The sequence below is a fragment of the Dreissena polymorpha genome, chromosome 15 (assembly GCF_020536995.1).
Source record: "Dreissena polymorpha isolate Duluth1 chromosome 15, UMN_Dpol_1.0, whole genome shotgun sequence".
NCBI lineage: Eukaryota > Metazoa > Mollusca > Bivalvia > Myida > Dreissenidae > Dreissena > Dreissena polymorpha.
In genome coordinates, this window is record NC_068369.1 from 55,950,438 (window position 1) to 55,972,237 (window position 21,800).

Below are 21,800 nucleotides of genomic sequence, written 5' to 3' on the forward strand. Positions count from 1 at the left end.
GAACTCGGGTGAATGCGTCAGGGCCATCATGGCCTTTTTTGGGAACTGTTTTGTATAATTAAGTACAAAATGTATAATTGTTTATACGGTTATTTCAAATGGCCTGGTGCCAGGATTTTTGTATATTTTGCAACCTTTGAGCATGTGTTAAAACTCTCTAGGAGCTATGATTCAAATGACCTTGGTTAATAGATTGTTAAAGTGTTTAAAATCAGTTGGTTCAAATGCAAGTGCAAAATTGATGGGCAGAATTGGAAAAAAAAATTAAGTTCCATTTTTTACACCATTTAAAACTAATATATAGAGGATATTTGTTAATGTCAGTGTAAGTTTGTTTGTTATTTCACGAGTGATCATTGAAAATATTATTTTTCTATGATCACGTATAAAAGAAATATGCATACCTTCTCATGTCCAATTGTAAGTTTATTTGAGTGAACAGTATAACATCCAACCCTTATTATAACGAAGGCTGTTATGCGTTCACTGCTTTATTATGCTATCAAATGCATTCTATTATAATGCACATTGCATTTCACTTCTATAATTTCATACCATCATATTTTAGCCCAGCATAAAACAGCTGCTATTTGTTTGATGATGTTGTTAATTATACAATTTACAATGAAAAATATGTAATAGGCATAGCTTTAATAGTAATATGCAAATTGAATTTCCGACTATTGGGAAAAGTAATTGTTAGATGATTATTTGAGAGTATAATGTCTTTCGTGATGCGAGAAATTTATTTAAAAGATTATGTTTTTGAAAATATAACCTGATTTTAAACTCGACTGCACAGAATTCGTATGGTGTGTTGTATATAAGATATTGGAAGTGTTAGGTATTGCCATGGCAACAGATAGGTCTTGTTACTACTATCACACATTAGAAAAGACCTATAAAATAATACTATTAGTTCCGGTTTGATTTACAGTTAATAACAAGAGTAACGTATAAATAAATGTGCTGCTCTGTTGCTCTCAAGATTTTATTTGTAAATAAGAGATGAGTTTTATAAGTGAATATTTTAGATGTAAAGATGTAAAAGATCAGCAAATTTTTATTGCTCTTTTGTACATATACTTTTTGATCCTTAGTTTTATCATGTTTTGTACATATTCATATATATGGATCTGTAATGATGTGTAAGTCAAAGGGGGGTACACAAGATGGAATGAATTAAGAGCCGCTTCATGGGAAATGGGTCTTGTGTCTAATACTGCCAGCGTTGCTCCAGCTCAGCCTGCGCTTTTGCCCAGTCTGGTCAGGCATGGTTTCCTGGTCTCATTAGCTGATTTGGAGCTATGCTGGCCACATAATGCATTGGACCCATTTTTAACTCGACTATTATATATGAAATATATATAGTGGACCTATCCTACTCACCCCGGCGTCGGCGTTCCGTTCCGTGCCGTTAGCGTGCAAATATTAAAGTTTTCGTACTACCCCAATTATTTTCATTGTCCCTTGACATATTGCTTTCATATTTTGCATGCTTGTTTACCAACATGACCCCAACCTATAAACAAGAGCAGACAACTCTATCAAGCAGTTTGTCATAATTATGTCCCGTTTTCGACTTAGAATATGCAGCAAATGTTAAAGTTTGCGTACGACCCCAAATATTTTCAATGTCCCTTGACATATTGCTTTCATATTTTGCATACTTGTTTGGCATCATTACCCCAACCTATAAACAAGAGCATACAACTTTATTAAGCATTTTGACAGAATTAAAGCCCCTTTTATACTTAAAATATGCATATTATTGATAAAGCAATGTTAAAATTTGCGTACTACCCCAAATATTTCCTATATCCTTTGACATGTTGCTCTTATATTGTGCATACTTATTTACCAACATGATCCCAACCTATAAACAAGACCAGACAACTCTATCAAGCATTTTGTCATAATAATGGCCCATTTTCCACTTAAAATATGCAGCAAATGTTAAAGTTTGCGTACTACCGCAAATATTTTCAATGTGCCTATACATATTGCTTTCATATTTTGCATACTTCTTTACCATCATGACCCCAACCTATAAACAAGAGCATACAACTGTATCAAGCATTTTGTAGGAATTATTGCCCCTTTTATACTTTGAATATGCATATTATTGATAAATCTATGTTAAACTTTGCGTACTACCCCAAATATTTCCTATATCCTTTGACATATTGCTTTTATATTTTGCATACTTGTTTACCAACATGACCCCAACCTATAAACAAGAGCACACCACTGTATCAAGCATTTTGACATAATAATGGCCCATTTACACTTAGATAATTGAACATTTTGCTTAAATTGCCATAACTTCTTTATTTATGATCACATTTTATTATTACTTTAACAAAACAACACTTACCTGAATACCACAATGTATTCCACCCAAACAATACCCCACGCCCCTACCCAGAATCCCTCCCCCCACCCCCCCCCCCCAATTTTTTTTAAACTTCATTTTATTAATTACCCCACCCCACATTAAACCCCCTCGCACCCCCTACCCCCCCAACCTCCCCCCAATTTTTTTTTAACATCATCTAATAAATTACCCCCATCCCACATTATACCCCCCCTCTCACCAACCCCCCCCCCTACCTCCCCCCATTTTTTTTTAACTTCATCTAATAAATTACCCCACCCCACATTTTACCCCCCTCTCACCCCCTACTCCCCCCTACCCCTCCCCACCAAATTTTTTTTTCTTTATTTTTGACAGATCGTCTAATAATTGACCACACCCCACATTATACCCCCTCTCATCCCCCCTACCCCCCAAAAATATCATTTTTTTTATTGTTTAAAAATCGTCTTATAAATTATTGAATATGAACAATTTCCCCATGATGGCTTACGTTATACTGTCAAGCACTCGAATAGTCGAGCGCGCTGTTCTCTGACAGCTCTTGTTAGCTCACCTGTCACGAAGTGACATGGTGAGCTTATGTGACCGTGTGATGTCCGGCGTCCGTTGTGTGTGCGTGCGTGTGTGCGTGCGTCCGTCAACAATTTGTTTGTGTAGACAGTAGAGGTCACAGTTTTCATCCAATCGTTATGAATTTTGGTCAGAATGTTTATCTTGATGAAATCTAGGTTGAGATTGTATTTGGGTCATCTGGGGTCAAAAACTAGGTCACTAGGTCAAAAACTAGGTCACATAATAGGCCAAGTAATAGAAAAACCTTGTGTAGACAATAGAGGTCGCAGTTTTCATCCAATCTCTATGCAATTTGGTCAGAATGTTTATCTTGATAAAATCTGGGTTGGGATTGTATTTGGGTCATCTGGAGTCAAAAACTAGGTCACTAGGTCAAATAATTGAAAAATCATCAACAATTTGTTTGTGTAGACAGTAGAGGTCACAGTTTTCATCCAATCTTTATGAAATTTGGTCAGAATGTTTATCTTGATGAAATCTGGGTTGGGATTGTATTTGAGTCAACTAGGGTAAAAAAATAGGTCACTAGGTAAAAAACTAGGTCACTAGGTGAAATAATAGAAAAACCTTGTAAAGACAATAGAGGTCGCAGTTTTCATCCAATCTTTATGAAATTTGGTCAGAATGTTTATCTTGATGAAATCTGGATTGGGATAGTAGCCTATTTGGGTCATCTTGGGTCAAAAACTAAGTCACTAGGTCAAATATTAGAAAAACCTTGTGTAGACAATAGAGTTTTATATCCAGTAGGGATAAAGATATACATATTTCATAGTAAAAACACTCTTTTATTAATATTTCGCCCAAACGGGCTTTATCAAAGTTTACAAACACGAATTCACTACATAGTTATAACTGTCGTATACACCAATAAAGAAAATGTTTTATAACGTCAAATATGACAGGAAATGACGTCATGACGTCGTACTTTACCATGCGATATACAATTGCGCCAAAAATACATAATATACATGACATTTCGTTGTATGGTTCTTATACTTTATCAGAAATTCATGCCCATTGTAATTTTCCAAATTGAATTTGATAATAAAAAGTATTACAATAACATCATATTGTTATATCAATAATAATAACTATATTAATGATAACAATAATTACTATAATAATAATATAGATATTTACTGTACCAACCTAAAAATAATATTCACAAACTCAAAATTCCTATTTTGTAGTCAACACTATTACTATAATATCTCAACACTAATTCTTATTGACTATATTTATCAACATTTAAACAAATTGAAACGATAAATAATTAATTATTTATAATAATTTTAATTCCAATCTTTTAAATGAAGTTAAATTCTAATGTATTGTGTTCATACATATGCACACATATATACGCATTCCTTCACACTTGTACATATTCACTCATATACTTGCACATGTAATTACAGGTACACAAATAAACACCTACATGTGTACATACATACACATATACATATATATATACACACCCACACATATACTCATATATACACACATACATATCCACCCTCTCACATACTTACGCTCGCATGCACTATTGTTGGAGAATTATGCATTTTGAAAATAGTTATCGTTACTTAAACTGTCTACACGAATCTCGTATTGGCCTACATTATCGCCTATAATTCTGCCATACTAAATCGGAAGCTGCTTTTGTGTTAAGTCCATTTGGAACTTCTGTCTTTAACAATTGAATCCAGTTAAGTTCTTTTATCTTGCGGTAGTAATCCGAATTGTCTCTAATATTTTGTAAAACACATACTCCCATGTCTTCTACACTATGTTGTCCGGAGTTAAAATGAGTGAATATGTACAAGTGTGAAGGAATGCGTATATATGTGTGCATATGTATGAACACAATACATTAGAATTTAACTTCATTTAAAAGATTGGAATTAAAATTATTATAAATAATTAATTATTAATCATTTCAATTTGTTTAAATGTTGATAAATATAGTCAATAAGAATTAGTGTTGAGATATTATAGTAATAGTGTTGACTACAAAATAGGAATTTTGAGTTTGTGAATATTATTTTTAGGTTGGTACAGTAAATATCTATATTATTATTATAGTAATTATTGTTATCATTAATATAGTTATTATTATTGATATAACAATATGATGTTATTGTAATACTTTTTATTATCAAATTCAATTTGGAAAATTACAATGGGCATTAATTTCTGATAAAGTATAAGAACCATACAACGAAATGTCATGTATATTATGTATTTTGGCGCAATTGTATATCGCATGGTAAAGTACGACGTCATGACGTCATTTCCTGTCATATTTGACGTTATAAAACATTTACTTTATTGGTGTATACGACAGTTATAACTATGTAGTGAATTCGTGTTTGTAAACTTTGATAAAGCCCGTTTGGGCGAAATATTAATAAAAGAGTGTTTTTACTATGAAATATAGACAATAGAGGTCACAGTTTTCATTCAATCTTTATGAAATTTGGTCAGAATGTTTGTCTTGATGAAATCTGGGTTGGGATTGTATTTGGGTCACCTAGGGTCAAAAACTAGGTCAATAGGTCAAATACTAGAAAAACCTTGTGAAGACAATAGAGGTCACAATTTTCATCCAATCTTTATGAAATTTGGTCAGAATGTTTATCTTGATGAAAACTGGGTTGGGATTGTATTTGGTTCGTCAGGTGAGCTTTGTTTACATATGCAACAACACATTGATAGAATATAAAATCAACAATAAGAACGGTATGCAATATCATTATTTATTGGAATCTTGATAACATAGGTCTATTTTACCATTCCAAAATTCTACCATTCCTAAATCAAGCAAATTAAAAGGAAAAATTTGACTTTTTTTCAAAACAACTGTTTGTCTGCTACTATGGATAGTATCCGACGCCTAGCATTGCTCTAAACGTGCTAATAGTGTTTTGTACAACAAACACTGATTAACAAAACTGGGTCTTCTCTAATCTGCATCAATATCTAACAGAAATAAAAATGTTCTAACTGGTTACTTGTATTTTTTGAAATTATTAACAAATTAGTTATCATTTTGCAAACGAATTTCAGAATACAACAATTAAGGCTTTATTAAGACACTTTAACCACAAACTACTGGTCCTATCGTCTCAAAGCCCTTATAAATGTGTAACAGGACGTTGAAGAAAAAATATGGACTTATTTGCCCGTATGTTCAAGATCCGTCAATGGACGTTAATGAACGCAGTCCGTCGAAAATGCTTTGTACTATCGTTAATTGTTACAAATCGTGGTATAATGCAAATTTATTAACCAGTGACTCATTAGTCTTCGGCAATAGTCGACGGGCGTCTTTTGATTTCCGTCGTTTTCGGAAGCAGGCATAACATTCCGTAAATAATAATCTAAAATGTTCTCTCTTTCCTGTCGGTAGCATATTGTAATTCCACATTATTGTAACGCTTAAATACGAAGTCTCACTGGATTCCGGGAAAAGATAAATAATAGTGTTTGCGTCGAATAAAGTTGGGTGCATCCTATTGTTCAAATATTTTGTTTACTCGTCAAAAAACATTGGATGCGAACGCACCCAACGCACCCCCCGCCCTGGCTACGGGTATGCAGTAGACCTTTTTTTCAATAGATAACTCGGCTTCGATGTGGTTTTCGTGCAATTAACTGTGAATGCGACAGGATATGTTATTGTCTTTCCACTCACAAAAAAGAAGATAAGTTGACAATGTAAGTGCGGTGCGGTATGTTTCTTGTTAGAAAATAACTAAATCGGCCGTATGAATACCTTCACCAGAAAAAGTCATCATATATTGTGTTTTTTCTCTCGTCTGATGTAACAAGGTTACCATGAGTGCATATACGCCAGACAAATTCCACTAAGACAATTACTAAAACAATAAATGAATGCAAGTACATACCATTTAATGAATATACACAGACAATTAACAAGAAACAAATCAGTGATACTTAACTATAACATGTCTACGTTCATTTTGATTTAAGGGTTCGACATGCGCTAGAATCATAACTTTTTAGGGCTGTCGTAACCTGTTGTACCTCACTTCGCACTTGATCTTTAGTCATCAAATATTTATTTCCATTAATAGTATTTGTTTAACGTCTAAAGAACGGTAAATACAGCATGCACGGCCGAAACTTCACGAGAAAGTACGCCTGTGACTCTACTTCCGGACCGGAAATACTGTTCAATGTCACTGTGATCCTATCTCCACGCAGAGTTGTCGTTCCTTGCACCCGCATACCAGCTATGCACTCTGGACCCAACCGGCTTTTTATTGCGTAAAGTAGCCTCTGGTATAACGTGGGCGCCATTTTGTTTTCGGACTACTTTTGAAATTCAAAATGGCCGAAAAAATGTCGGCACCCATGCCCGTATGTGATTTGTGCCTCAAACCGGACAGGGACATGTTTTCTTTTATATCAAGCAAACATGTAGATTTTTACATTCTGAAGAATGTTGTGAACATTAATTTTCCTGCGGAAAATACTATTAAACGCTGATTAAATCAGGAGGATGCTCGAAAAAAACACACAGTGGAAGACGATTTTTATTGCGAGAAGTTGAGAAATTGAGTAATAATGTCACGTTTCTAGAGTTGAATAGTGTTATTTTCAACTGTGTTCGAAGAAATTAACTGAAGTGGATTGTTGGTGGAAATGGAATTTAGCAATATCTAATAAATTAATGCACCCTCGTGTAGATTTATCAGCAGCATCATTTCTGTGGAACATTGCAGTATTCAAAATACTAGTGTTTCATAGCTATGGTGCTTTTGACACAGTTCACTAACCATCAAGACTAGTTCACTAACCATCAAAACTAAAATGATTCATGAACACAGGTAAAGTAAATAATTGACTTTGTGTAGAATGTTTTTTAAAATAATTATTTATTTTTAGTTTTTATTTTTTTACCAATTTATTTAGATTGATTGCACTGAAAGTCTAAAGCTTAGTAAGACACTCAAGCATGTTTCCTGGGTAGACACAATACTCGGGTTTATTTTGCCTCGGCCTTTAACCTGGGTCGATTTGATTTCTGTTTTTTTAGCCCCCAAATAAACAAGGCTTACTCAGCCCTATCCACTCTTTACGGAGACTCCGGAGATGGACGAAGTGTAACGATTGACCAGCTATGCTGGTTCCCGTCAAATCTCTGCGCGGAGGTTGACTGTGACCTCTCTGCGTTCATATAAATTTGGATGGGCTTCCACGACGTTGAGTCTCCAGTCTATACTATACCCTTTAGTATAACTACGACACGTCGCAGTTATATGGTAAAGTGTAAAACGCTGCATATATATACTTTGACATTGACACCCTCTAAGAAGGATAGGGCTTAGAATAACTCCGCCGTTAGCAATAGGTTTTTATACGGTAACTTCGCTGTAAGTATAGGGTTTAGTGTAACTTCCTAGCGTTGTTATTACAACGTATCGTGTAACGTTCACATGCTGCATTGGTAGAACTTCGTCCCGGTGCGATAATAGAGTAAAGTATATATATAAGATCGACACGCTGCATATAGAGAATGATAGGTTAGTGTTGATTATAGATCAGGTTTATCATGCGAGGCTTAGAAAACAAAACGCACGAGCCTTGGCGAGTGCTTTTTCGTTTTCGTGCCGAGAATGATAAACCTGATCTATAATCAACACTGACCTATTATTCTATTTATTCCACTTTTTATTCAGTTAACTTTTTTATTTAAACAAAATAAGTTTTCTTGAGTGTTTGTCGTACTTTGATAATGACTGTAGTGTAACCAAGGTCAGTGTATTACTCCGCGTTCCAAAAATAACCGCTGATCAAATAATTTTTTTTTAAATCAGAATATCGTTCTGCAACAAAGTGTCGAGCGTTATTAATTACAATTTTAATCATATTGAATTGCAAATCTTAAAGTTTTATAATATCAATTTGACATTAAGTTGTTATATACAAGGAACTACATTTGTTTACAGGGTAGCCTTACACCACACACAATTCACTTTCGATATAAAACTATCAAGTCGATCACGAGGTGCACAATATTTGCTTCTTTGTTATAATATGTGGTTATTTCGTGACGAAATAACAAAGATTACTTGGATTTAAGCTTATGTTGAAATGTTTTTTGCCATGGTCTTCAGCATCTGACCTAGCTTGTTGACACCCAATTGTTGACGCAAGAACCACTGGGATGCAGTGTCATTTGTGCGTATTGCCAGGTAGAAAAGGTGCTTTGAAGAAAAATCAGATGGACGCATATCCGAGTACAGCTTGTAAATTAACACAGGATTTCTTGGTCCAGACGATTGTTTTCTACGGTCAAAGGGGAGCAACTCGAACTGACTTCTTCAAAGGGAAGCAACAACAACAGAACCTATTTGCATAGTGTTAAATTTACCTAATACTAGAGGTTTTAATGACAATAAATGACAAAAACACGCTTTTTGCTACTTTTCTTTGTGTTAAGGTCATTAAGATTGTCAAACATTTGAGATTATTTTTATTATTGATGCACTTGGCAAATACAGGTGACGAGATGTGTGGGAAAAAGTAGTGCCGGTTCGGCAGTTGATGACGTCATTTCGTGCCGTTGATTATAGCTGTGCCATTGATTATAGATGAAATTTATTCAATGAGGCTTTAATCAACCGAATTCGCTGTAAAAGTGGGATAAATGATATATAATACATGTAATAGTATAGGTTACATAATAATTGCGACGCGCTGTCACTAAAGCGTATATTATGACTCCGATTCGCTTTCAGTATAGGGTTAAGTATAACTACGACACGCTCTTAGTATAGGGTAAAGTATAACTCCGACACGCTCTTAGTGCAGGGTATAGTAAAACTTCGACACGCTCTTAGTATAGGGTATAGTATAACTCCGACATGCTCTTAGTATATGGTATAGTATAACTTCTTCAGGCTCTTAGTATAGGGTATAGTAAAACTATGGCACGCTGTGTTTACTATAGAATAGCAAATTGAAAATATAAAGTTTAACAAAACGTTGGCAGCTGCAAGAATTGTAGTGCATAGTAAAACTCGGACAAGCTGTTAATATTGTTTAGTTTAACTCGCTGTAAGCCCATGGTACAATGTAAGTATTAGGTAAAGTACATATTAAATGATACTCGTAGATATGTCTCCACCCAAAGAACCCGCTTCTTGATGGAATTATACCTCGACAATAATGGACGAAAGTCAAATTATTCTACGTAATGATGACAGAATTTGATGATAATAATCATGACGATCGTGTAAATGACGAATTACCTGTTTTCAGCTGCAAAACGCGTCGTTTCTTCGTTAACTGATAATTAACCCATTTATTCCTAGCGTCTAGAAAAAAAGACCTTTGCAAACAGCGTAGACCCAGATGAAACACCGCATGATGCTGCGTCTCATCATGGTCTGCGCTGTCTGCTTTACGGAATTTCTGTAAGAAATATTCTAAATATAGAAATAAATATACTAGACATCCCTAATTTTGGAAATAAATTGATCCAATTTAGGATGGGAGAGTCCACTAGGCATAAATGGATTAAAATGTGATCCTCGAGGACAATGGCAATTTTGCCAATTTTGTTGTTCAATTTTAAACTGTTACAAATGAGGTCCGATTGTTCACAGCTGTGTGCAAAACCTGATATGTGACAAAGGTCAAACAATTCCGAGCTGAATGCTGGTTAATAGCCAGAATAAATTACTTTAAAATATTGTTGTTTTTCGTCGAATTAAGTCGATATATTAAGTCTTGAAAAAAATAATTACCAACTGGCAGAAAGGAAATAGTTCAAAATACAAAACAATCGCGGTAAATGAATATTCCATTTATATAATGCGCGCTTGCAAATACTTACGTGTCCCTGATCCGAATGATAAAGAAGAGAGGACACATTTTATCCGGAAGCGTCAACGAGTGGATACTTTTTAACAGTTACTGCTTTTCCTGATCTATACGACTCACAAGCCCCCCTCCCCGGGTTTGTTCTTTATCAGATTATGATTACTCGCCGGATTTGAAAGTATAATTCACGAAAATCAACGTGTTTGACAATGACTTACTTTCACTTTATGCACCAAACTATCCACTGTACTGCTAAAACAAAAGGATATCCGGTAAAAATCCGGGTCACATATAAGGCAATATTTGAATCGACTTTTACTTATAGATTTACTTTGTCTGTGGATTTTATTCAGGTTCGTAGATTTTATATACTTTTCACTATCTTAGAACATGGATAGAAATACTTCGTGGATTTGTTATAATCTGCACTATATCGTAGTTCGTGGATTGAAAAACTACATGCTCTTGATATAATCTGCACTTTCTGTAAACGTGCATTGGGGAACTCAAATGACTGGGTATATTGTGCACATAAGTATGCCGATAGATAGATCCTCGTGGGCTAGGTACAATCTTAACTATAGTACATGAACAGGAAAATTTTGCGGATTTGGTATAATATCCACTATCTTATTATCTTGATAGAAAAACGCGGAAAGGTATTATTTACATTTGTTAGAAATCGATCGAAAAACTTCGTGTATTTTGATTGTACTCAAATATCTTAAAACGTGGATGTGACACATTTGCGAATACATGTATTATGTTTCCATACTGTTTACAGAGGGGGTAATCACGTGACAAACAAGATGGCGACGTCCATGTCGAGGCAGGTATATTTCGTCGTTTTATACCCTTCATTACTATTATTATTATTTTTTATTCGGCTCACTTTTCAGCCATAATCGAAAGAAAGTTACTGGCTTTTATTTCATAGTAACATTCCCTCTATATATCGACTTTACTCGGTGCGAAATTTCTTAGCGGTATGACCTAATTAGGGCTCCACTAAGAAAATTTGCGGGGAGTAGAGTCGAGATATAAAGCGAATTTAAATACGAAATAAACGCTAATCACGCGTTTACTTATATGGCTGGAAAGTGAGCGTCATTCAAAAAATAAACCGAAGTAAAAAAGGCGAAAAATAACTGTCTCAGTATGGACGTCGACATCTTGACTATCACGTGATTACCCCCATCTTTTTAAGTACTTGGATATGAAACTTAGTGGATATGTTATAATATTCTGCATTTCCTAAACCATTTGGGCCGTGTTCTGTGAAAAGGAGGTTAAATAAATGTGCGTAAAGTGTCGTACCAGATTAGCATGTGCAGTCCGCACACGCTAATCAGGAACGAGACTTTCAGCTTTTATGATATTTTTCGTTTACAGGAAATCTCCTCTTTGAAAAAATCCAGGTTAGGCGGAAAGTGTCGTCTTTGACTAGCCTTTGCGGACTGCACAGTCTAATCTGGGACGACACTTTTCGCAAGTCCATAAAACCCCTATTCACAGAGCACGGTCCATTTGTATATAATGTGAATGATAGTCTTGAGAGAAGGAAAGTCTCATCTTAAATGTGAGATCAAGCGAGTCATGAGGAATCCAATATTCAAAATCAACAACACTTAACAATTACAAATATTGACGGCTGCAAGTCGGTGAGGCATGTATGTTTTACAGACATATTTAGTAATTTTTAAAATTCCACTCCATTCTATGGCAAGCGGTTCGACGCATAATCCTAAGAAACTAGGTTTCTCATGAGAAACTGCTTGCCATGTCCGTGGTTTTCATTCGGGAACCATAGGTTCTCAAGAGAACCTATGTTTTCAGAATTACGCGTCTTTAATACTAAATCCGTGGTTTTCATTTGGGAACCATAGATTTTCATGAGAACCTAGGTTTCCAGAATTACGCGTCGGACGGCGTAAACTTGCTCGTTTGGAATACGGGACACATATAATTCAGGGCGCAGGATCAATGGGGTTCACATATGATTACACACGGGCTGGACAGAATGAAAACACGCCGTTAAGGACTTTATTTTTGCTGGTATCTCAAGTTATTGAAATAAGTTTGCAAAGTCTTTAGTGCCTAAGTTTTTTTTGCAGTGTGGGCCGATATCTTACGATCGAATAAGGCACTAGTTCACACAATCAATAGAGATTAAGCTTCTATTTATACCATAATGATTGCTTACTATATCACAGACATACTTTAAATAGAAAACTGTACCGTACAGTCGTTTGAGGCCCGAACAAGGGAACTGAATATTTAATGCTGTAACAATGAATTATGTAACGATTAATCTAAATTTGTTTCAATTTTTAGTCTCAAAATAATATTTACAATTAAAGATGTATTTCATAAACATTTAATTTTTTTAATTACGTGTTCAGACCTATGTCGACCGATTACTTCACTAATTTCATTCCTAAAGAAGTTTCCTCCAAGTTTCGTTAAATATTACTTAGCATTGTCTGAACATTGTTTAAAATGTTCTTGGGGAGTAACATTCACTGTTTCACGTCTATTATTATCATTCTCCACATATGCCGCCAGCGTGTACCAAGCAATGGGGGACAACTGGAGGTTAATTATGGCTCGCGGTTCGACGCATAATCCCAAGGAACTAGGTTTCTCATGAGAACCTAGGTTCTCATGAGAAACTAGGTTTATGAAATCCCAAGAAACCAGGTTTCTAGGTTCTCATAAGAACCTAGGTTTTCATTAGAACCTAGGTTCTCATGAGAAACTAGGTTTATGAAATCCCAAGAAACCAGTTTTTTCATGAGAACCTAGGTTTTCATGAGAACCTAGGTTCTAATGAGAAACTAGGTTTATGAAATCCCAAGAAACCAGGTTTTTCGTGAGAACCTAGGTTCTCATGAGAGACTAGGTTTATGAAATCCCCAGAAACCAGGTTTCTCATGAGAACCTAGGTTCTCATGAGAAACTAGGTTTTCATGAGAACCTAGGTTCTCATGAGAAACTAGGTTTATTAAATCCCAAGAATCCAGGTTTCCCATGATAACCAAGGTTGAGAATCTAGGTTCTCATGAGAAACTATGTTTTTTATGAGAACCTAGGTTCTCATAGACACATAGAACTTAGGTTCTCATGAGAAACTAGGTTTTTCATGAGAACCTAGGTTCTCATTCTGAGAACTTAAGTTCTCGTTTGATATCCAAGGTTTTCACAAGAACCTAGGGTTCTCGACAGCTTTTCGCTTCGTTCTCTCTGGTAACCTAGGTTCTCATGAGAACCTAGGATTTCATTTGGGAACCATAGTTCTCATGAGAAACCTAGTTTCTTGGGATTGTGCGTCGAACCGCCTGTCATACCATTCCTCTTAACCCGAGTTATAACCTCGGGTCCTGTAAACTTGAAGATCAGTTAAAGTAAACATAACGTAAGTAACATTACTATTAGGAGAAGATAGTTGATAAAACATGCTTACATTTGTTTAGCATACTAGTTTGTCCTGAACATTATTCGATCTTAAAATAAGCTGACTATATTCCTCTAAAAGGTAAAGGCTATTAAACAATGTTGTTTTTAATTGTGTATAGCCACTTTGTATCATTCGCATTTTAATAATACTTTTATATTATACACAATGTGGAACAATCTACCTGAGTATCTTAAGACTTGTCAATCTAAAGCCAGTTTTAGATCGAGGCTAAAAACACATATATTTGGACAATTTTACAAACAATGAGTGTACTTGTAGGATAAGTATGAAGTCTGCATTTTTATTTACTAAAATAGAACATGTAATTGTTTGTTCATTGTTTTCACGTTCTCGAACATTAATGTATAACGTTAACAAGTTTTGGTCTTAATGCTGCATGTGTAATTGAGAAGCGCAATATATAATATTTTATGCACACATAAAAGATTTTATGTCATTGTACGATTTCTTAATTGTTGAACATTATATTGGTTCAAGCCTTATATTTAATTACTTGTGTATAACCTCAGTGTGGGGTCACATGGGCTCTTTTGACCAATCAAATTCAGTGTGGCCCCCTTGGATCCTTCTAGACTAACGTGGTATCCAATATGGTCGAAATTAACAATTACGCTCTTAAGCGATACTTCCAAGGATTAATTTTAATATGATATGATGCCGTTTCATTCCGTTTATGTGAAGGATTATCTCTCGTTGTACGAAGACGTACACCAATGGTGTTATCCCGTGTGATACTAGAAGTTTAAAGGGCAGTTGAACGAGTAAACATGCTTATCAGTGCCGTGTGCAGAAAACTTTGTGACGTATACGCAGTCTTCCGTGAAAGGTTTACAAGATGGCGGCGCCCACAGCGTAATTAGCGCATTTCGCCAGTCACTTTTTTATGCTGGTCAGCTACACAGTTGTCGCTGCCCTGTATCAGTCATACTGATTCAGTTCAGATAAGTATTCTAATTTCTTGTTAACATTTGTGCCTGTCTAAGTTCTGGCTGTTTAAAATATAATTTTACTGCCTTTTTAAGAATGATGATAAATTCGGGTCAGCTCTATATATCTTGTATATTTATTATTGTCTTATTTAATTTTAAGTTCAGCCTGGGCTTATACTTTATGTATATTTACGACACATTTGTATTATCAGTTAAGCTGGGTTTCCTACTGTCACATTAACAGATGCCATCACGTTTTTATGAAATAAACAATAAAACACCCTTTCATTTTAGTCTATATTACCATACCTCATTTATATGGTCAACGTGTGTATTTTAGAATTCTTGTGATGTGTTTTGTTGTGCTATTATTGTTAATGTTTTCTTTATGGCAATTATTTGGTTGTAATATTTTCATTAACATATCCTTGTTAAATACGTAACTACTAAAAACTATAAGTATTTTTAATATTCTTAAAAGCTTCATATTCATATATATATCTTATTTGTATGTTTTGTGGTTTGTCTTATAGTCACACTGTAATTTTAACCTTCAAGTTTTGTCTTGTAGTCACATCTGGTCAGTCTATTTGTGACTTGTAGTCACAATAGTTCACATAAGGTTATACCCAAGGAGCGTCCGTAAAGGTGACCGGTAGCTGCGGAATCCCACAGCCCGAGCCAGAGAACAGAAATATCCTTTCACGTATCCTTCAGTTAATGAAAAACCGCGTCTTTATGATGCCAAAAACTTTCTGAAGTTTCTTTCTACATTTTTATTTATCAAACTATTTTCCATTATTATACTTTCATTAATGCTTCATAAGTGTAATATCTATCAATCTTATTTTTTATATCAATTTTATGTACAGGTATATGTTTTGTAAACACGTTTTGTTTTATATACTTATATACAAAGGTGTTTCATCAAATTAGCAAGTTTCAGGTTTCAAGTATTTGTGTACGTATAACATTTGTGCTCATTATAAGCAAGACATATGTATTTGTATCTATCTCTAAAACCCACTCAAGTGTTATTGTCACTAAAAGCCATGCTTCCTATTTAATATACTGTCATTTACCAGTATGTGTCTTTATGTACTTAAGTCATGAACAATGTGAATCATATTCACAATCTTGAACTCATGGGTTATATACGCTATGAATTATAAAAAAGCAGCTCTTCTTAACATTTGATTATGTTTTCGACTCACAGTATATTTTACAATAGGATTTTCGACACAATTATTTATAATCTCTTTCGCAATATTAATGTAATTTTTGTAATCTGTCATTATATTTTCAAGATTATACCAAGTTTAAATGATTTTAATCATCTGTTCTGTATGCTGCTGGTTTTATAATATAAGCACGCTGTTAGTTATCATTTCAGGCCGAAGGAACTATTTTTACGCAGGCCTTGATTATATTTTTCAATATTCGGCCTGATTTTGCTTATACCGTTCAGGCTGATATTGTGTTAAAGTTCTCTACGCAGAAACTATGTTTATGCAGGCCTTGCTTATTCATTGTTCAATATTTGGCCTGATTTTGCTTATACCATTCAGGCTGATATTGTTATTATAGTTCTCTACGCAGAACTATGTTTATGCAGGCCTTGCTTATTTATTTTTCAATATTTGGCCTGATTTTGCTTATACCGTTCAGGCTGATATTGTTATATTAGTTCTCTACGCAGAACAATATTATAGTTCTCTACGCAGAACTATGTTTATGCAGGCCTTGCTTTTATATTTTCCATTATTCAGCCTGATTTTAGTTATACCGTTCAGGCTGATATGGATGTTATAGTTCTCTACGCAGAACTATGTTTATGCAGGCTTTGCTTATTATTATTTTCCAATATTCAGCCTGATTTTAGTTGGACCGTTCAGGCCGATATTGATATTTTAGTTCTCTACGCAGAACTATGTTTATGCAGGCCTTGCTTATTATTATTTTCCAATATTCAGCCTGATTTTAGTTGGACCGTTCAGGCCGATATTGATATTTTAGTTCTCTACGAAGGAACTATGTTTATGCAGGCTTTGCTTATTATATTTTACAATATACAGCCTGATTTTAGTTGGACCGTTCAGGCCGATATTGAGATTTTAGTTCTCTACGAAGGAACTATATTTATTCAGGCTGTGCATATATTTTTCTATATTCAAACTGATTTTCAGTATTCCATTCAGGCTGACATTGATGTTATGGTTCTCTACGAAGGAACTATGTTTTATGCATTCCTTGCTTATATTTTTCAGTATTCTTCCTGATTTTAGGTATTCCGTTCAGGACGATATTGAGGATGTAGTTCTCTACGAAGGAACTGAATTTATGCATGATTTTAGTTATTCAGTTCAGTCCATGCTTGTATTTTTCAATATTCTGCAGGATTTTAGTTATTCAGTTTAGGCTGATATTGATACTATAGTTCTCTACAAAGGAGCTATTTTCCCTAAGTTGGGTACCAGATCAGGTCATGCTTGTACTTCTTACATGTTCCGTCTGATTCAGAAATCTGGACATGCCATGCATATATTTATCTTTTAATTTCTGCCCAGTCAGGCATCGTTGGGGTTTACTCTACCCCTCTAACTAAACTTATTTCTATTTTTATGACCAAAGTTTTAAACTTATTTTCCCCGTTTTTCTGATTGGTATGTGCCAATTTTACCGTATATGCCAATCTTTACGGGTAGTTATTCTAACAGTTCTAGTGTCAACACATCTTTCCCATTGGTACTTGTTAAAATACCAATTCATTTGATTAATACCCTGATGATACTCCTGGGGTTCATAAACCTGTGTGTTGGCGTACTATACGAATAAAATTGCCTTCTGCCCGATAATCTTCATCTCCCAAAAGATGCTTCTGGGTCTAAGATTTTGAAGCTACTGTTGGGCATATTAGTTTTTCATATCTCTGAGTTAAAGGGAATGTCGCCCCACAGGGATCTGCCACATCCCTATGTAAATAAACATGCTCCACTAAGTCACACCAAATAAGAGCAATACGTTTCCTAGGTTTTGTCCTCGAAAACCATTACATATATATTTTCCATCATAATCCATTACCCTTTTTACTTTGCTTACTCATAAGCGATAATCGTTAGCCCAGTTCTTTCACGTTTTTAATCAGGGCTTGTTACCCGAGCTGTTCCATATGGTTATTCCCACAGATATTCCTCTGGATTATTGGTTTTTGTTGTATATGTCACTTTAACTGTCTGCCAGTTTACATCTGCAGCCCAATTGTTTATTACTTTTTGATTGGTCGCTCTTTTTCAAGTACATTTCGAATCTTACTTTTGTCAAGGTTTTTCATATTATGTATATATGTTTACTGACAGTTTATTGTTCCAATGGTCTTTCACTCATTTACTGGTACCTGTACTTCAGGCCAATGCTGGTTGTCTTTCGGTTCCAAACCATAGCTCCATAGTTGTACTACACTATAAAGAAGTGAAACTCCAGCTGCTGGAGCAGTATTGAATTTTCATTAAAAACAATTAGTTGGTCCTTTATTTACATTATTGCTTTCCCTGTTTATGTGTTACAATTATTAATTTGCTTTTGTTGTGTTGCTTGACTGTTTATGTTTAACCAACAGTTTAACCCCACAGGTAACCTATTACCAAGGTCTGTTATTAAGGCAATGTTTGCCCTTTTTTTTTTTTTTTTTTTTTGATAGTTTAAGACTGCAGTTCCATTGTTTTACTTTATGATTGCTTACTCCTGTATGGGTACATATTTTTACTTTTGTTGTTCTGCTGTACTATCTATGTTTACCTGATAGGTAAAGGGTGCAGATTGTATTTAAAATTTTACCAATACCCTTTATTAAGGCCAATATGTGTTCATTACTTTTCATATGTTGTCTGATGGTTAAAGGCAGCACCTACATTGTTTTACACTGGGTTCATGATACTACTTAACCACTGCATTTTAATATTTTGCTTGGTCAGGTTCTTGTACATTTAAGGTTAACCTTCTAGTTTAAAGCTGCACATTCATTTTCACCTCTTAACAGGTACCTGTACTTAGTCTGAATTCCAAAATCTGTTGTATACATCTGTTTGGTCATCTTGTTGGTTTAAGGCCGCAGCTCCATTGTATAACATATTATTGTTTACTTTCTTATCGATACAGGTAATTTTTCACCTATAACAAAGGCCTGTAATTAGGGCCATATCTGTTGTATATATCTCCTATGCATGATGGTTTAGGGCCACAGATCCATTTTTTTTACTATATTATTGCTTACTTTTTACCGGTACATCTTTTTTATACTTATTTTCGTTGCTTTGCTTTACAATTTATGTTTACCTGACAGTTTAAGGCTGCAGGTAATTTTTCATCTATTAATGAGGCTGCTGTTTAAGGCAAGTATCTGTTGCCTATATCTCCTATGTTGTCTGGCGGTTTAGTGCTCGGATCGGGGATTATACTATATTATTGATTGCCTACTCTTTTACCGGTACATTGTCTTATTTTATCGTGTGTAGCTTTGCTGTACAATTTATGTTTACCTGACAGTTTTAGGCTGCAAGCAAACGATTCACATTTTAACAAGGCTGTTTATTAAAGCCATTATTTGTTGGATATATCTCCTATGTTGTATGACAGTTTAAGGCCGCAGATACATGTTTGTTTGTTTTTCTTCATGATTGCTTACTCCTTTAAGTGTGCATCTTCTTACTTTACTTTTGTTGTTTTGCTGTAAAAGTTATGTTTCCCTGACAGTTAAAGGCTGCAGGTAGTCTTTCATCATTTTTACTAGCGCTTATACTTTATACAAATATCGGTTGTTTTATGTCTGACCGGTTAAGGTCGCAGCTCCCATTATTTACATATAGGTCTAAGTCACTCTTGTTGACAATTAGGTTAAGCAGTTCTTATTAACACTGATTTTTTCTGGCAGTATTTTTCTTATGGAGCATACACATATGATTAAGTTATGCTTATTCTAGTGATCGTTGAACACCAATCCTATTGTTGTCACTTAATTTACTTCACTATGTTCTATAATTTGTTATTAATTAGCAGATGGATGATTTTAGCCTAGGGGCTATTTACAAATCAAAGCTTATAATGCTTATTTGTCCTTAATTTTGACATTACCTGACCTTAATCGTAAGGCTACGTTTATATTCATTCAGGGGCAACTACCCCCTTTTCGAATTGCGGTCCTCTCCCGTACTTCATGGGCGGCGGGGTTCCCGTTCCGGTCCCCTTTGTGGCGTGTTTATACCACCCATTATGCCTTTCTGGAAAGAATCTGTTCTATTTTTATCTTTTTTATGGCATTTTATAATAAATGCCCGTTTTCAATCAACAATATTGTGTTTGTTCTTTCCTTCAAGTCATACGAGTCCGTCCGGATAATGACCTTTTTATTACCACCGAGGACAATACATAAATAATATTTTATGCACACATAAAAGATTTTATGTCATTGTACGATTTCTTAATTGTTGAACATTATATTGGTTCAAGCCTTATATTTAATTACTTGTGTATAACCTCAGTGTGGGGTCACATGGGCTCTTTTGACCAATCAAATTCAGTGTGGCCCCCTTGGATCCTTCTAGACTAACGTGGTATCCAATATGGTCGAAATTAACAACCCACCTCCACCCCTTCTCCGCCATAAGTTTGACTCCCTTACTATGTATGTTTTTACCTGTGTGTAAAACACATTTGTTTCTTATTTTACTGTTATACGCATCAATATTTTTCTTTTATACTTATTTTGGGCGTGTTTTCCCGCCGTCATCACATTCAAATTCATGTTTTTGTATGTGTTTATACGTGTGTGGCGTGTTTATACCACCCATTATGCCTTTCTGGAAAGAATCTGTTCTATTTTTATCTTTTTTATGGCATTTTATAATAAATGCCCGTTTTCAATCAACAATATTGTGTTTGTTCTTTCCTTCAAGTCATACGAGTCCGTCCGGATAATGACCTTTTTATTACCACCGAGGACAATACATAAAATATGTAAATAATTTGTACGCTATATAAATGCTATGTATTTGTATTTGTAAATACTGAGTATAAATACAAGTAAGAATAACATAACATGACACGATATTAGAATATTTGATAAAATAAGGTACTAAAATGTGATAACATCATTGAAACCAACAAACGGACACAACTGCAACATAAAAACCTACGCAATCACTGTTCGGGTTTTTCATGGCTTGTGTGCACCTCGTGCCAGTATTTTAAGGTCCCCGTTGGCCTGTCTTTTGGAGATACGTATCTCTTTCCTTCCACATTGCTTGTGTAACTTTTGAGGAACGGTAAATCCAGCATATATGACCGATATTTCACGAGAAAGTACGCCTGTGCCTCCACTTCCGGACCGGAAGTACCATCCAATGTCACGTGCACCTTATGGCGTTCGTAAAACTCCGGATGAGCTTCCAAACCGTCCAGAATCTCCAGTCTGGTTTTGTCTACTTCGTAGAGCTCGCCTTCGACATGCTGCAAATATAGTGTATTATCTTTGATATTCTGCAAGAATTGGATAAAGTGTATTTTGCACATGCTTTACTAAAGGGTATAT

At 34.9% G+C, this 21,800-nt stretch overlaps 2 protein-coding genes across 4 annotated transcripts in view; both read right to left on the reverse strand.

Annotated features, from left to right (window-relative positions):
- Positions 1 to 21,800, reverse strand: part of LOC127860125 (gamma-glutamylaminecyclotransferase A-like) — a 98,234-nt gene that overhangs the window by 4,677 nt on the left and 71,757 nt on the right. The window lies entirely within an intron of this gene.
- The window catches only part of LOC127860126 (gamma-glutamylaminecyclotransferase-like), an 80,155-nt gene continuing 79,603 nt past the window's right edge, over positions 21,249 to 21,800 (reverse strand). For all 3 annotated transcript variants that reach the window (XM_052397975.1, XM_052397974.1, XM_052397976.1), the window contains one exon: positions 21,249 to 21,718. In XM_052397975.1, the coding sequence (XP_052253935.1) occupies positions 21,410 to 21,718 (309 nt within the window). In that variant the 3' untranslated portion in view covers positions 21,249 to 21,409. The remainder of the gene's footprint in view (positions 21,719 to 21,800) is intronic.